Source organism: Ahaetulla prasina, chromosome 2, assembly GCF_028640845.1.
Source record: "Ahaetulla prasina isolate Xishuangbanna chromosome 2, ASM2864084v1, whole genome shotgun sequence".
In the NCBI taxonomy this organism is placed as follows: Eukaryota; Metazoa; Chordata; class Lepidosauria; order Squamata; family Colubridae; genus Ahaetulla; species Ahaetulla prasina.
This window is the reverse complement of record NC_080540.1, coordinates 17,654,939-17,672,960: the sequence shown is the minus strand read 5'-3', so window position 1 is coordinate 17,672,960 and position 18,022 is coordinate 17,654,939. Positions and strand designations below refer to the sequence as shown.

Genomic DNA, 18,022 nt, shown 5'->3' with positions numbered 1-18,022 from the left:
CCTGGCGGGGCCTGGCCTGGCCTGGCCTGGCCTGGCCTGGCCTGGCGGGGCCTGGCCTGGCGGGGCCTGGCCTGGCGGGGCCTGGCCTGGCCTGGCGGGGCCTGGCCTGGCGGGGCCTGGCCTGGCCTGGCCTGGCGGGGCCTGGCCTGGCCTGGCCTGGCCTGGCCTGGCCTGGCCTGGCCTGGCGGGGCCTGGCCTGGCCTGGCGGGGCCTGGCCTGGCGGGGCCTGGCCTGGCGGGGCCTGGCCTGGCCTGGCGGGGCCTGGCCTGGCCTGGCGGGGCCTGGCCTGGCCTGGCCTGGCCTGGCCTGGCCTGGCCTGGCCTGGCCTGGCAGTTTGTTACCATCGGCAGCCAAATTGGGCTGCAATTTCCGAGATTCGATGGACGGGGGTGAGCCGTTGCGGTGCTGAGTGATTGTATAAGGCGGTGACTATTTCATCTACTGCCCGAGACTGAGACTGAGACTGAGACTGAGACTGAGACTGAGACTGAGACTGAGACTGAGACTGAGACTGAGACTGAGACTGAGACTGAGACTGAGACTGAGACTGAGACTGAGACTGAGACTGAGACTGAGACTGAGACTGAGACTGAGACTGAGACTGAGACTGAGACTGAGACTGAGACTGAGACTGAGACTGAGACTGAGACTGAGACTGAGACTGAGACTGAGACTGAGACTGAGACTGAGACTGAGACTGAGACTGAGACTGAGACTGAGACTGAGACTGAGACTGAGACTGAGACTGAGACTGAGACTGAGACTGAGACTGAGACTGAGACTGAGACTGAGACTGAGACTGAGACTGAGACTGAGACTGAGACTGAGACTGAGACTGAGACTGAGACTGAGACTGAGACTGAGACTGAGACTGAGACTGAGACTGAGACTGAGACTGAGACTGAGACTGAGACTGAGACTGAGACTGAGACTGAGACTGAGACTGAGACTGAGACTGAGACTGAGACTGAGACTGAGACTGAGACTGAGACTGAGACTGAGACTGAGACTGAGACTGAGACTGAGACTGAGACTGAGACTGAGACTGAGACTGAGACTGAGACTGAGACTGAGACTGAGACTGAGACTGAGACTGAGACTGAGACTGAGACTGAGACTGAGACTGAGACTGAGACTGAGACTGAGACTGAGACTGAGACTGAGACTGAGACTGAGACTGAGACTGAGACTGAGACTGAGACTGAGACTGAGACTGAGACTGAGACTGAGACTGAGACTGAGACTGAGACTGAGACTGAGACTGAGACTGAGACTGAGACTGAGACTGAGACTGAGACTGAGACTGAGACTGAGACTGAGACTGAGACTGAGACTGAGACTGAGACTGAGACTGAGACTGAGACTGAGACTGAGACTGAGACTGAGACTGAGACTGAGACTGAGACTGAGACTGAGACTGAGACTGAGACTGAGACTGAGACTGAGACTGAGACTGAGACTGAGACTGAGACTGAGACTGAGACTGAGACTGAGACTGAGACTGAGACTGAGACTGAGACTGAGACTGAGACTGAGACTGAGACTGAGACTGAGACTGAGACTGAGACTGAGACTGAGACTGAGACTGAGACTGAGACTGAGACTGAGACTGAGACTGAGACTGAGACTGAGACTGAGACTGAGACTGAGACTGAGACTGAGACTGAGACTGAGACTGAGACTGAGACTGAGACTGAGACTGAGACTGAGACTGAGACTGAGACTGAGACTGAGACTGAGACTGAGACTGAGACTGAGACTGAGACTGAGACTGAGACTGAGACTGAGACTGAGACTGAGACTGAGACTGAGACTGAGACTGAGACTGAGACTGAGACTGAGACTGAGACTGAGACTGAGACTGAGACTGAGACTGAGACTGAGACTGAGACTGAGACTGAGACTGAGACTGAGACTGAGACTGAGACTGAGACTGAGACTGAGACTGAGACTGAGACTGAGACTGAGACTGAGACTGAGACTGAGACTGAGACTGAGACTGAGACTGAGACTGAGACTGAGACTGAGACTGAGACTGAGACTGAGACTGAGACTGAGACTGAGACTGAGACTGAGACTGAGACTGAGACTGAGACTGAGACTGAGACTGAGACTGAGACTGAGACTGAGACTGAGACTGAGACTGAGACTGAGACTGAGACTGAGACTGAGACTGAGACTGAGACTGAGACTGAGACTGAGACTGAGACTGAGACTGAGACTGAGACTGAGACTGAGACTGAGACTGAGACTGAGACTGAGACTGAGACTGAGACTGAGACTGAGACTGAGACTGAGACTGAGACTGAGACTGAGACTGAGACTGAGACTGAGACTGAGACTGAGACTGAGACTGAGACTGAGACTGAGACTGAGACTGAGACTGAGACTGAGACTGAGACTGAGACTGAGACTGAGACTGAGACTGAGACTGAGACTGAGACTGAGACTGAGACTGAGACTGAGACTGAGACTGAGACTGAGACTGAGACTGAGACTGAGACTGAGACTGAGACTGAGACTGAGACTGAGACTGAGACTGAGACTGAGACTGAGACTGAGACTGAGACTGAGACTGAGACTGAGACTGAGACTGAGACTGAGACTGAGACTGAGACTGAGACTGAGACTGAGACTGAGACTGAGACTGAGACTGAGACTGAGACTGAGACTGAGACTGAGACTGAGACTGAGACTGAGACTGAGACTGAGACTGAGACTGAGACTGAGACTGAGACTGAGACTGAGACTGAGACTGAGACTGAGACTGAGACTGAGACTGAGACTGAGACTGAGACTGAGACTGAGACTGAGACTGAGACTGAGACTGAGACTGAGACTGAGACTGAGACTGAGACTGAGACTGAGACTGAGACTGAGACTGAGACTGAGACTGAGACTGAGACTGAGACTGAGACTGAGACTGAGACTGAGACTGAGACTGAGACTGAGACTGAGACTGAGACTGAGACTGAGAGGTGGGGTCATAGATGTCAGATGGGCTTGCTGGTCGCGTACCTGGCTCCTTGCTGCGTGACAGCTGCCCTGCCCGAGCTCCTGGAGGTGCTTGCCGAGGTGGCAGTGGAGACCCCCAGACTTTTAGTCATGGGGGACTTTAACTGCCATCTGCCGCCTGCCGTCGACGGTAGCTCGGGAGTTCCTGGCCTCCATGACGGCCTTGGACCTGACTCAAGTAGTGGATGGCCCCACTCACATCGGGGGAGGCACACTGGACCTGATTTTTGTCTCTGGTCAGTGGTTGAGAGATCTGGACTTAAAGGAAATAGTCACTGAACCTTTGTCATGGTCAGATCACTCTCTTCTTCGCCTGGACTTTCTGACCGCTACCCAACACCGCAGGGAGACGGAACCATTACGGTGGTACCGTCCCAGGCGCCTGATGGACCCAGAGAGGTTTCGGACGGAGCTTGGGCCACTTCCTGAGGGTCTGGCTCACGGCACGGCAGAGGAACTAGCTGCAGCCTGGGAACGGGCTGCGGCTGGGGCTTTAGACCGTGTCGTGCCTTTGCGGCCTCTGACCCGGCGCAGATCCCAACCGGCTCCTTGGTTCTCCGAGGAGCTGAGGGGGATGAAACGCCGGAGAAGACGCCTAGAGAGTTCCTGGAGGTCCAGCCGCTCAGAGGCTGATCGGACACTAGTTAGATCCTATACCAGGACCTACCTAGTGGCACTGAGGGAAGCGAGGCGCCCACGCCTCCTCATTGCGCCGGCAGATAACCGCCCAGCTGCCCTGTTTGGGTGACCCGCTCCTCCTTCACCAGGGGAGCGGGATGACCCGCTGGGGACGCATGAGGAGTTTAACGGTTATCTATACGATAAAATCGCTCAGCTTAGGGACGGTCTGGACCAAAATTGTGGCGATTCAGACGGGGTATCTGAGGCGGTCTTGGTGATGTTGTGTGGGATGAGTTTGACCCTGTGACTCCGAGGACATGGACAGGTTGCTGGGTAGATTGAATGCCACCACGTGTTTACTGGACCCGTGCCCTCCTGGCTGGTGCTGGCCACTCAGGAGGTGACACGAGGCTGGCTCCAGGGATTACGAGTGCTTCCTTGTTGGAGGGAGTCTTTCCGGCCGCCTTGAAAGAGGCGGTGGTGAGGCCCTCCTCAAGAAGCCTTCCTGACCCGCTGTTTTAGGTAATTATCGTCCGGTCTCCAACCCGCTCATGCGAAGGTTGTAGAGAGTATGGTGGCATATCAGTTTCCTGCACCTGGAGGAAACTGTCTATCTGGACCTGCTCCAGTCCGGCTTCCGACCGGTTACAGCACTGAGACGGCTTTGGTCGCGTTGGTGGATGATCTCTGGAGGGCCAGGGATAGGGGTTATTCCTCTGCCCTGGTCCTATTAGACCTCTCAGCGGCTTTTGATACCATCGACCATGGTATCCTGCTGCGCCGGTTGGAGGGTTGGGAGTGGAGGCACCGCTTATCGGTGGTTCTCCTCCTATCTCTCCGACCGGTCGCAGACGGTGTTGACGGGGGCAGAGGTCACCCCGCGCGCCTCACTTGTGGGTGCCGCAGGGGTCGATTCTCTCGCCTTCTGTTCAACATCTATATGAAGCCGCTGGGTGAGATCATCAGTGGCTTCGTGTGAGGTACCAGCTGTACGCTGATGACACCCAGCTGTACTTTTCCACACCGGCCACCCCAATGAAGCTATCAAGTGCTGTCCCGTGTCTGGAAGCCGACGGGTCTGGATGGGGAGAAACAGGCTCAAGCTCAATCCTCCAAGACGGAGTGGCTGTGGATGCCGGCATCCCGGTACAGTCAGCTGAGTCCGCGGCTGACTGTCGGGAGCGAGTCATTGGCCCCGATGGAAAGGGTGCGTAATTTGGGCGTTCTCCTGGATGCACGGCTGTCTTTGAAGATCATTTGACGGCCGCCTCCAGGAGAGCTTTCCACCAGGTTCGCCTGGTGCGCCAGTTGCGCCTTTCTAGACCGGGATGCCTTGTGCACAGTCACCACGCCTTGTGACGCCTCGCCTGACTACTGCAATGCTCTCTACATGGGGCTCCCTTGAAGGGCATCCGGAGGCTGCAGTTGGTCCAGAATGCAGCTGCTGGTGATAGAGGGAGCCCTCGTGGCTCCCGAGTGACACCTATCCTGCGCAGGCTGCACTGGCTACCTGTGGCCTTCCGGTGCGCTTCAAGGTGTTGGTGAACGCCTTTAAAGCGCCCATGGCATAGGGCCGGGTTACTTACGGGACCGCCTGCTGCTACCGAATACCTCTCACCGACCGTGCGCTCTCACAGAGAGGGACTCCTCAGGGTGCCGTCGGCGCGACAGTGTCGTCTGGCGACACCCAGGGAAGGGCCTTCTCTGTGGGGCTCCGCCTCTGGAACGAGCTCCCCAGGACTTCGTCAACTTCCGGACCTCCGAACCTTCTCATGAGCTCAAAACTTACTTATTTATCTGCGCTGGACTGGGTTAGTTTTTTAAGTTATGGGTTTTTAATGGTGATTTTATAGTTTAGGGTTTTATATCGGTCGTTTGACCGTTTTTAGTTTTAAATTGGCCGGTTAAATATTTCATTTTAAATGTATTTTAAATTTATTGTGTACCTATGTGTTTTAATAAGGCTGTACACCGCCCTGAGTCCTTCGGGAGAAGGGCGGTCTAGAAATCTAATTAATAAATAAATAAATAAATAATAAATAAATAAAACTTTGGTCTCGTCTGTCCAAAGGTCGCATCTGTCCCAGAAGTCTTGTGATTTGTTCAGACGCAACTTTGCAAACCAGAGTCATACTGCCATATCCTTTTTAGAGAGAAGCGGTGGCAATCCTTCCAAACAAGCCATACTTGTTCAGATTTTTTCTAATTGTACTGCCATGAATTTTAACATTTAACATGCTAGCTGAGGCCTGATGTAACTCTTTTTTTTGTGTGTGGATTTTTTTTGTGATTTTTTTTTTTTTGCAATTTCTCTGAGCGTTGCATGGTCTGACCTTGGGGTGAATTTGCTGGGACATCCACTCCTGGAAAGATTGGCAACTGTCCTGTATGTTTTCCACTTGCGAATAATCTTCCTCATTGTAGAATGGCGAACTTTAAATTTGCAATAGTGGTGAATGTCTGTAGCTCAGGTATAGGATGAGGGTAAAGGTTCGTTCTCTGAGCTTGTGGGTTGGTTTCCGAGCATTTTGTTACCAGGCTAGGTAACATCTTTATGTTGAACTCCGCTGAAGATGTTACCTAGCCTGGTAATGAAATATTTGGAAACCAATCCACAAGCTCGGAGAATGAATCTTTATTCTCGGGTTTTAAATTGTTTGGAATGGTCTTATAACCCTTCCCAGATTGATGGGCAGCAACAGTTGCTTCTCTATGATCATTGCTGATGTCTTCTCTCTTTGGCATTGTGTTAGCACACATCTCAGTATTGGAAACTTACAATTTCCCTTTTATAGAGGTATAAAGGCTGATGATCAAGGGCACTTTATTAGCAGCACCTGGCTGCTTCTTGACCTCTTCATATTTATGGAAGCAGTAAGGATGTATTTAGTTTTTCACACATGGCTTCTCCATGTTGGCTTGCTTTCTTTTCTGTAAAATAAATGATAACATGGTGTAATATGTCATGTACTGTTTTTCATGTAAGGTTGTATTTACCTATTTTTAAGAACTGCTCAGGACGAGTTGATTTTTACTGTGTCCTGATACATAAAACTACAGCACTCAAAGAGGATGTACCCTGTTTCCCCCAAAATAAGACATCCCCTGATAATAAGGCCAATCAGGCTTTTGAGTGCATGGCAATAAGGCCAAGTGCTTATTTCAGGGTTCAAAAAAATATATAAGACAGGGTCTTGTTTTCAGGGAAATACGGTACTTACATTTTCATATGACTATATACATCAATTTAATTAATACGTTAATATTATCTTAATTTTATGTTCTTGTGCAAATGAAATAATTTAACACGATGCATTTTAGCATTAAACAGAGAGTTAAAAATAACAGGCTCTTTCTCCAATTAGTGTGCTAAATGGGGATTTACTATACATTTTTTCCCTTTTAGGATTTTTGGGTGGAAATTTTCCATCCCTTACATTATTGGTTTGGTCTCTCAAGAGAAATTAACCAGGTCTGGAAATGGTATAATGGTACAGAGTTTGAAAACCAGTAAGTATGCTGTATTTATTTGTTTGTTTGTTTATTGTTTTTTTTAGGGGGAAGGGGAGTGTCTGTTTGAGAGAGTGAACCATGTGACTGCAGGGATCTGGCTGCTAAGGTAAAGGTAAAGGTTCCTCTCGCACATACGTGCTAGTCGTTGCCGACTCTAGGGGCGGTGCTCATCTCCGTTTCAAAGCCGAAGAGCCAGCGCTGTCCGAAGACGTCTCCGTGGTCATGTGGCCGGCATGACTCAAAGCCAGAGGCGCACGGAACGCTGTTACCTTCCCACCAAAGGTGGTCCCTATTTTTTCTACTTGCATTTTTAGGTGCTTTCGAAACTGCTAGGTTGGCAGAAGCTGGGACAAGTAACGAGAACTCACCCCGTTACACGGCAGCACTAGGGATTCGAACCGCCGAACTGCCAACCTTTCGATCGACAAGTTCAACGTCCTAGCCCCTGAGCCACCGTGTCCCTATCTGGCTGCTACTATCAAGAAAATCCCTGAGAAAGAACCACTGTTTATCCTTGGCAATTTTAATGCTAGAGTTGGAGCTGATTATAGTTCTTGGCCCACTCGTTTAGGTCAGTTCGGTGTCGGGAAGATGAACGAAAATGGCCAACGCCTGCTGGAGTTTTGCTGCAACAATGTTTTTTTTTGAGTTAGCAATATATACTTTAAAACAAAGCCTCTGTCATGCTGAAACATGCTTTTGGAACTGCAACAACTGCAATTTACCTCCAGACCAGATCAGACGGAAAACTCTCCCTAGATTGAGAGCAAAGTCTAAAGTCCAGCTGAAATGCTTACGGGATTTCCTCTTCGATGACTATATGCCGTCATTGTTCGCTCTGCTGAAGACCTTCAACAACTTATGGACAGTTTTAGCAAGGCCTGCCAAGACTTTGGACTAACAATCAGCCTGAAAAAACACAAATCATGGGTCAGGACGTGAATTCACCTCCCCGTATTACAATCTCTGCACAAGAACTGGAGGTCGTCCATGACTTTGTGTACCTCGACTCAACTATCTCTGGCACTCTCTCTTTAGATACTGAGCTGAATAAACGTATTGGTAAAGTGGCCACCACATTTTCCAGACTTACAAAGAGAGTATGGCTTAATAAGAAGCTGACGGAACGTACAAAGATCCAGATCTATAGACCCTGCTTCCTGAGCACACTCTTGTACTGCAGTGAGTCTTGGATCCTTTACGCATGGCAGGAGAGAAAGGTGAATACCTTTCAAGTGTGCTGTCTCCGACGTATTTTTGGCATCACCTGGCAGGACAAAGTTCCAAATAGCGCAGTCCTGGAATGTGCTGGAATTTCTAGCATGTATACACTACTGAAACAGCAACGTCTACGCTGGCTTGGGCATGTCATGAGAATGGCTGATGGTCGGATTCTGAAAGATCTCCTGTATTATTATTATTATTATTATTATTATTATTATTATTATTATTATTATTATTATTATTATTATTATTATTAATAATAATAATAATAATAATAATAATAATAATAATAATAATAATAATAATAATAATAATAATAATAATAATAATAATAATAATAATAATAATAATAATAATAATAATAATAATAATAATAATAATAATAATAATAATAATAATAATAATAATAATAATAATAATAATAATAATAATAATAATAATAATAATAATAATAATAATAATAATAATAATAATAATAATAATAATAATAATAATAATAATAATAATAATAATAATAATAATAATAATAATAATAATAATAATAATAATAATAATAATAATAATAATAATAATAATAATAATAATAATAATAATAATAATAATAATAATAATAATAATAATAATAATAATAATAATAATAATAATAATAATAATAATAATAATAATAATAATAATAATAATAATAATAATAATAATAATAATAATAATAATAATAATAATAATAATAATAATAATAATAATAATAATAATAATAATAATAATAATAATAATAATAATAATAATAATAATAATAATAATAATAATAATAATAATAATAATAATAATAATAATAATAATAATAATAATAATAATAATAATAATAATAATAATAATAATAATAATAATAATAATAATAATAATAATAATAATAATAATAATAATAATAATAATAATAATAATAATAATAATAATAATAATAATAATAATAATAATAATAATAATAATAATAATAATAATAATAATAATAATAATAATAATAATAATAATAATAATAATAATAATAATAATAATAATAATAATAATAATAATAATAATAATAATAATAATAATAATAATAATAATAATAATAATAATAATAATAATAATAATAATAATAATAATAATAATAATAATAATAATAATAATAATAATAATAATAATAATAATAATAATAATAATAATAATAATAATAATAATAATAATAATAATAATAATAATAATAATAATAATAATAATAATAATAATAATAATAATAATAATAATAATAATAATAATAATAATAATAATAATAATAATAATAATAATAATAATAGCTTCGTTGGGGTGGCCTGGGGTGGAAAAGTACAGCTGCGTATCATCAGCGTACAGTTGGTATCTCACCCCAAAACCATTGATGATCTCACCCAGCGGCTTCATATAGATGTTGAACAGGAGAGGCGAGAGAATTGATCCCTGCGGCACCCCACACATGAGGCGCCTCGGAGTCCATCTCTGCCCCCCTGTCAACACCGTCTGCGTCCAGTCAGAGAGGTAGGAGGAGAACCACCGATAAACGGTGCCTCCCACTCCCAAACCCTCCAACCGGGCAGCAGGATAGCATGGTCGATGGTATCAAAAGCTGCTGAGAGGTCTAATAGGACCAGGGCAGAGGAGTAACCCTTATCCCTGGCCCTCCAGAGATCATCCACCAACGCGACCAAAGCTGTCTCCGTACTGTATCTGGGCCGGAATCCGGACTGGAATGGGTCTAGATAGACGGTTTCATCCAGGTACTGGGGTAATTGACGTGCCACCGCACTCTCTACAACCTTCGCCATAAAACAAAGGTTGGAGACTGGACGGTAATTTCCTAAAACAGCTGGGTCCTTAGGACCTAACTCTTGAGGAGAGGTCTCACCACCGCCTCTTTCAAGACAACGGGAAAGACCCCCTCTTGCAAAGAAGCATTTGTAATCCCCCGGAGCCAGCCTCGTGTCACCTCCTGCGTGGCCAGCACCAACCAGGAGGGGCACGGGTCCAGTAAACATGTGGTGACATTCAACCTTCCCAGCAACCTGTCCATGTCCTCGGAAGTCACAGGGTCAAAACTATCCCAAACAGTCTCAACAAGACGAGTCTCGAAACTCTCGCCTGGATCTACCCAATTTTGATCCAATCCATCCTGAAGCTGAACGATTTTATCGTATAGATAACCGTTAAACTCCTCGGCATGCCCTTGTAATGGGTCCTCCCGCCCCTCCTGTTGAAGGAGAGAGCGGGTAACCCGAAACAGGGCAGCCGGGCGGTTATCTGCCGACGCAATGAGGGAGGAAACATAAGAACGCTTTGCATCCCTCAATGCCACTAGGTAGGTCCTACTATAGGACCTAACTAGTGTCCGGTCAGCCTCAGGACAGCTGGATCTCCAGGCACTCTCTAGGCGTCTTCTCCGGCGTTTCATCTCCCTCAGCTCCTCGGAGAACCAAGGAGCTGGTTGAGATCTACGCCGGGTCAGAGGCTGCAAAGTTACGACACGGTCCAAAGCTCCAGCCGCAGCCTGTTCCCAGGCCGCGACTAGTTCTTCAATCGTGCCGCGGGCCAGGTTCTCGGGAAACGGCCCAAGCTCCGTCAGGAACCTCTCCGGGTCCATCAGGCGCCTGGGACGGAACCAACGCATTGGTTCTGTCTCCCTGCGGTGGTGAGTAGTGGTCGGAAAGTCCAGACGAAGAAGAGAATGATCTGACCATGACATAGGCTCGATAACTAAATCGTTTAAAATCAGATCATTCGCCCACTGGCCAGAGACAAAAATCAGATCTAGAGTGCCTCCCCTGATGTGGGTAGGGCCGTCCACTAATTGAGTCAGGTCCATGGCCATCATGGAAGCCATGAACTCCCGAGCCGTCGAGGATGCCACACCAGTATGGAGAATTAGTGCAAGGAAAACGCCTCAGAGGGAGACCACAGCTGCGATATAAGGATATCTGCAAGAGGGACCTAAAGGCCCTGGGAATGGACATTAACAACTGGGAAACCTTGACCTCTGATCATTCAGCTTGGAAGCTAAAGACGCAGCATGGCCTTCTCCAATTCGAAGAGACATTTGTTCGACAGGCTGAGGCAAAGAGGCAGTCCCAGCACCAAGGAAATCTGGGGGCTGGGCAGGGGACAGCATGTATCTGCCCTCAGTGTGGAAGGGATTGCCGCTCTCGAATTGGTCTTTCTCTTTTCAGAAATTCATAGTCTCTTGAGACTGGATACCATAGTCTTTTGAGACTGAAGGATGCCAATGAATGTTTATAGAACTATTTCCCTTTCCAAAGCATTTATAAACATTACACTTCAGCTTGAGCAGCTGAAAGAATAAGAAGAATTAAGAATAAGAAATGAGAATAAGAATTTTTGCCTGCGCTTCTTTCCCCTCAAAATAAGACACAGAAACGGGAATTGTTCAGGCAATAGAATGTACTATCTGGTGGTCTCCGCACTGCTGGCCAGCTGTGATGGACAGATGTTCAGGATGACTGAGATGATACACTACTTTCAAGAGCAGATGGGTCTGGTGCAGAGGTGGGCTGTTCCCAGCTTGTTCCAGTTCGAGCATACCAGTTGTTAAGATTCTGCGCAGTTCGGCAAACAGCAAATACCACCACTGGTTGGCCCCCCACCCCGCCCCTCCTAGTCACTCCTTATCTCACCTCGCCTGCCTTAGCCGGTACCTAGAGTCACACCTGAGGCATAGCTGCTGCTGCTCTCTGGTTCCCTGGCTTGCCTCGACCACGCGGCCCAGCTGATATCTGTCTGGTGAGTCTTCCTTCGCTTCTCGCCTAGCTGCCTCCCATGCGGTCCCGGCAGCCCAGCTTGCTTTCCTGCCTTCCCTGCGGCCTCCCACGCGGCCCAGCTACCTGCCTGTCTGATGAGCCTTCCTTTGCCTGTTTGCTGGCATGAATGGCCTATTACAGGACCTTCCTAGGGCTCCCCCAGCTTGTTATAGGCTAAAATGGAGGGTCCCTGGGCCTGATCCGCCCTCCCAGGCCCCGTTCGGGCCTTCCTAGAGTTCCCCCAGCTTGTTACAGGCCAAAATGGAGGGTCCCTGGCCCCAATCCGTTCATCCAGGCCCCGTCCAGGCCTTCCTAGCACTCCCCTGGCCTCTTACAGGCTGAAATAGAGTATTTCTGGCCCTGATCCACTCGTCCGAGCCCCGCCTGGGCCTTCCTAGGGCTCCCCAATGCATGTTAAAGGCTGAAATGCAGGGTCCCTGGGCCCAATCCACCCTTCCCACCCCAGCTTTACTGTACTTAGTTTTCGAAGAGCTGCAAAAGAGGCTGAGCCACAGGGCAGAGAAGCCAAAGTCTTTTATTCAGAAGCCGGTGTAGCTGTAAGAATGTGAGATTTTATTTATTATTTATTTATTTTTATTTATTTATTTATTTATTTATTTATTTATTTATTTATTTATTTATTTATTTATTTATTTATTTATTTATTTATTTATTTATTTATTTATTTATTTATTTATTTATTTATTTATTTATTTATTTATTTATTTATTTATTTATTTATTTATTTATTTATTTATTTATTTATTTATTTATTTATTTATTTATTTATTTATTTATTTATTTATTTATTTATTTATTTATTTATTTATTTATTTATTTATTTATTTATTTATTTATTTATTTATTTATTTATTTATTTATTTATTTATTTATTTATTTATTTATTTATTTATTTATTTATTTATTTATTTATTTATTTATTTATTTATTTATTTATTTATTTATTTATTTATTTATTTATTTATTTATTTATTTATTTATTTATTTATTTATTTATTTATTTATTTATTTATTTATTTATTTATTTATTTATTTATTTATTTATTTATTTATTTATTTATTTATTTATTTATTTATTTATTTATTTATTTATTTATTTATTTATTTATTTATTTATTTATTTATTTATTTATTTATTTATTTATTTATTTATTTATTTATTTATTTATTTATTTATTTATTTATTTATTTATTTATTTATTTATTTATTTATTTATTTATTTATTTATTTATTTATTTATTTATTTATTTATTTATTTATTTATTTATTTATTTATTTATTTATTTATTTATTTATTTATTTATTTATTTATTTATTTATTTATTTATTTATTTATTTATTTATTTATTTATTTATTTATTTATTTATTTATTTATTTATTTATTTATTTATTTATTTATTTATTTATTTATTTATTTATTTATTTATTTATTTATTTATTTATTTATTTATTTATTTATTTATTTATTTATTTATTTATTTATTTATTTATTTATTTATTTATTTATTTATTTATTTATTTATTTATTTATTTATTTATTTATTTATTTATTTATTTATTTATTTATTTATTTATTTATTTATTTATTTATTTATTTATTTATTTATTTATTTATTTATTTATTTATTTATTTATTTATTTATTTATTTATTTATTTATTTATTTATTTATTTATTTATTTATTTATTTATTTATTTATTTATTTATTTATTTATTTATTTATTTATTTATTTATTTATTTATTTATTTATTTATTTATTTATTTATTTATTTATTTATTTATTTATTTATTTATTTATTTATTTATTTATTTATTTATTTATTTATTTATTTATTTATTTATTTATTTATTTATTTATTTATTTATTTATTTATTTATTTATTTATTTATTTATTTATTTATTTATTTATTTATTTATTTATTTATTTATTTATTTATTTATTTATTTATTTATTTATTTATTTATTTATTTATTTACGGCCCTATACCATGGAGCGCTTTGAAGATAGTTACCAGAACCTTGAAGCGCACCCGGAAGGCCACAGGTAGCCAGTGCAGTCTGCGCAGGAGGGGTGTCACATGGGAGCCACGAGGGGCTCCCTCTATCACCCGCGCAGCCGCATTCTGAACTAACTGGAGCCTCCGGGTGCTCCTCAAGGGGAGCCCCATGTAGAGAGCATTGCAGTAATCCAGACGTAAGATTTAAGGTAAACAGCTTTCCCCATCTGAATAAAGAGCTTCAGCTTCTCTGCCATGGGGGCCTGCAGGCTTTTTGTTTTTTTGTTTACATTTATACCCCGCCCTTCTCCGAAGACTCAGGGCGGCTTACAGTGTATAAGGCAATAGTCTCATTCTATTTGTATATTTACAAAGTCAACTTATTGCCCCCCCAACAATCTGGGTCCTCATTTTACCTACCTTATAAAGGATGGAAGGCTGAGTCAACCTTGGGCCGGGCTCGAACCTGCAGTAATTGCAGGCTTTGTGTTCTTAATAACAGACTGTTCTTAATAACAGGCCTTACCAGTCTGCGCCATTCAGTGGCTTAGTTTTTACCCAGTCTAGTCAGGCTTAGTTTGGGCCCAGTCTGCTTGCTGCTGACTGGCTAGTTCGAATGAGCAGCTTCAGGGATTGGGGCGTGGCAGCCAATCAACAAGGACCTTGCAGTTCAGCCCGATGAGAAAAGGTTGCCCTCTCCCCTTCTTGGAAGAGCTTTATAGCTCCCACTGACTTAAGAAAGTTCAAAACATTCTTAAAGATCCATCTCATCATGGGCACCCTTTTTTTAAACTATTACCATCTGGCAGACGGTACAGAATAATAAAAACAAGGACAAAAAGGCTGAAAAACAGCTTTCTATCCCAGAGCAGTAACTATGTTGAATTCTACTGTATAGTGCAAAACTAATGCAGTATCAGGGGGGATTCAATTCAATTGTGTACAATGTGAAGGATGTGTGTATGTTTTTTATATAGTTTTCTGATGTATGATGTACACTGAAGACGGCATTTAATTTCGTTGTACGAGGTGCAATGACAATAAAGTAAACTTAACTCTATTAAGAAGTTAATAGTGAAATGGCAAATGTATACATGTTAAAGATCAATTGTGTGTATTTGTGATCTATCAACTATCCCTGATCTGGTTCATATCCATCATTCAGAATGTTGACTCGGCCTTCTTTGGAAAGGATGTTTATTTGAACATCAACCAAATCATCAAATCAGCAAAGCTGGCTGAGGAACTCTGGGAGTTGAAGTCCACCAGTCTTAAAGGGACCAAGGTTGGAGACCCCTGATCTAGTGCATTCTGAAAGTGCAGCGTGGCGGATGTTCCCTATTCCCTAAAGATGGGAACCTTCTTGAAAGGATCATTTTTGCAGTGTTCATTGAAATAGTAATTCCTGGTCTTTTTTCAGGTTTGCAGTGCGAGGAGAAGGTTTCTGTGCTTACGTAGACGGAAAAGGGGCCAGTAGTACCATATGCTCCATGGAGAAACGTTTTCTCTGCAGCCGGCCAGAAAGTTGTAGTAAATCTGGATAATGCAACCTCATCAAAAGAAGGGAGCTCCTGGCTTGACCGGAGTTTATTGGAGAAGTACGTGTGTACACAGTATCTCCTGTCACATTCAGATTTGCTAGTTGCTACCTAGTTGCTACCTGGGATTTGGGGGTTCTCCGAACTGCACAGGACAATTCAGTGCAAAATTAACTCAAATGAGAAGGAAGTGAATTGCAACAAGCCTTGTCTTGCTTTAAGTTTGAACCTTCTCAAGTTAGAAGTCGTCAAGACTGGGGTGAGCTGCATTTCTACTTGTCCCTCTCTTGAGTTATCCCGCTTTGAATTGTTTCACAGCAAGTTGTGGGTGGTCAATGGTGAGTTGGCTGTGGCAAGTTTTCTTATTCCACCCCCGGATATTGTCCCATCTGGGCAATTTCACCTTTCCCTGATACATCCATGTATCCCACTAATTCTCACTGTGTTACATTTTTTATCTGTATAAAACTCTTTCTACATCATCTTCTAAGAAGCTGAGCGTCACATCAAGAGAGGCAGCTGACTGGATGTGCCTATTTAGTCCCAGCAGAAAACTGATTTATTTCATCTATTGCAACCCGAGATTTAATTTTTGCTTTTCTGGGCAAAGTGCTCCCAAGCTCTCTGCACTCACATCTGCTCATAGCTGTGGAAGAAAGAATTTCTTTCTTTTTATGTTACACTAATTTTTACTTATACACTTTTTTCACGGTGGCAAATGTAAAGTTACATGTAAATAGTATGTTACAATCCTCATTATGAGCCCTTCCTAAAACCTTTTTTTATTTAACTTGCCTTTTAATTCAACACTTATTTCTTGGCTATCTGACTTATTTTAATGATCACTTTGTACAATCTGTAATATTAAGATACTTTAGTTTCATATTTTATTTTATTCGCTATCCTATTGAATTTGTTTTTTTTTTTTTTATAAAAAAGTTTTATTTTTACAATCTTATCAAATAATTCATCCAATGTACAGTTATATACAATTAGTCGGGCCTGCCCAGTCACCACCCCCCTTTTTAACCTTCTTCCCTCTTCTACCTTCTTTTACTTTCCAAACCTTCCTCTCCTTCTCTTATCTACATCCTCTCCTCCCTCCACCCTACACTCTTCTCCCTCTTCTACCCCTCTTCCTTCCTCTTCTCCTCTTTCCTACCTCCTACTCTCTCTTTTTTCCCTCCCCACCGTTCTAAAATGGCAACTGGTCAGACCCGACCCTACATTAATTATATTTATACATCTTCAATAATCCCTGTACATTAACCATCACTCCATCACTAACCTCAACCCCCAATTCCTTCCCTTTACCCCCACCCCACCCGACTTCCCAGAACAAAATGCAGGGTATCAAAACTAACAATCATAATCTAAAATAATTCCTAAATTATAATCTCTAGTCTCTCCACGCTTATTCACACTCTCAATTCCCCTCTCCTTCAAAAATATATCTAATACTATTGAATTTGTTATTTGACCAGCTTCTGTATTGTATTACTACTGTAAAGTTTCCCTTGAACCGTGATTGGTTCCTGTTGACTTCATGGACACATTCATGCAGGTTGTGTGTCAGGACTATGGTAGCAATTTGTCTTCTTCCAGGGTGTTGTAATCTGTGCCGATTGGCCTGGATCCCTAATAGTGGCTTGTCACCACCATTAGGTGGCTTACTGAAGGTGGTTAATGCACTGAGGAAAGATTCTACCTCTACACTGTGCCTTACTCCTTTCCTTGCCATCTTTGTTAACTTTAAAGTTTAAAGTCAATATTTATGATCAATGTTTGATTATTGATTATTGATTATTATTGGACTATTGCAATGCTCTCTACATGGGGCTCCCCTTGAAGAGCACCCGGAGACTCCAGCTAGTCCAGAATGTGGCTGCGCGGGTTATTGAGGGAGCAGTTCGGAGCTCCCATGTAACACCTATCCTGCGCAGACTGCACTGGCTACCTGTTGTCTTCCGGGTGCGCTTCAAGGTGTTAGTTACTACCTTTAAAGCACTCCATGGCTTAGGACCGGGATACCTACGGGACCGTCTACTGCCAACATCTATCTCCCAACGACCGGTGCGCTCTCACAGAGAGGGGCTCCTCAGGGTGCCGTCAGCCAAGCAATGTCAGCTGGCGGCCCCCAGGGGGAGGGCCTTCTCTGTGGGGGCTCCTACCCTATGGAATGAGCTTCCCCCTGGACTCCAACAAATACCTGACCTTAGGACCTTCCGACGCGAACTTAAAACCTTATTTTGTCTTGCTGGACTCGCTTAA

At 42.3% G+C, this 18,022-nt stretch overlaps 2 protein-coding genes across 9 annotated transcripts in view; one reads left to right on the top strand and one right to left on the bottom strand.

Annotated features, from left to right (window-relative positions):
• LOC131191688 (C-type lectin domain family 2 member D-like) overlaps positions 1 to 16,698 on the top strand; it is a 68,318-nt gene extending 51,620 nt beyond the window's left edge. For 6 of the 8 annotated variants that reach the window (XM_058170091.1, XM_058170087.1, XM_058170088.1 and 3 more), the window contains 2 exons: positions 7,043 to 7,146; positions 15,634 to 16,698. In XM_058170091.1, the coding sequence (XP_058026074.1) occupies positions 7,043 to 7,146; positions 15,634 to 15,757 (228 nt within the window). In that variant the 3' untranslated portion in view covers positions 15,758 to 16,698. Of the gene's footprint in view, positions 1 to 7,042; positions 7,147 to 7,193; positions 7,330 to 7,463; positions 7,600 to 15,633 lie in introns of those variants that run through there. The other 2 variants (XM_058170093.1, XM_058170094.1) reach the window with 2 other exon arrangements.
• Positions 7,925 to 18,022, bottom strand: part of LOC131191679 (C-type lectin domain family 2 member D-like) — a 42,141-nt gene continuing 32,043 nt past the window's right edge. Inside the window, exon 5 of the mRNA XM_058170066.1 lies at positions 7,925 to 8,058. Within this exon, the coding sequence (XP_058026049.1) occupies positions 8,001 to 8,058 (58 nt within the window). The 3' untranslated portion in view covers positions 7,925 to 8,000. The remainder of the gene's footprint in view (positions 8,059 to 18,022) is intronic.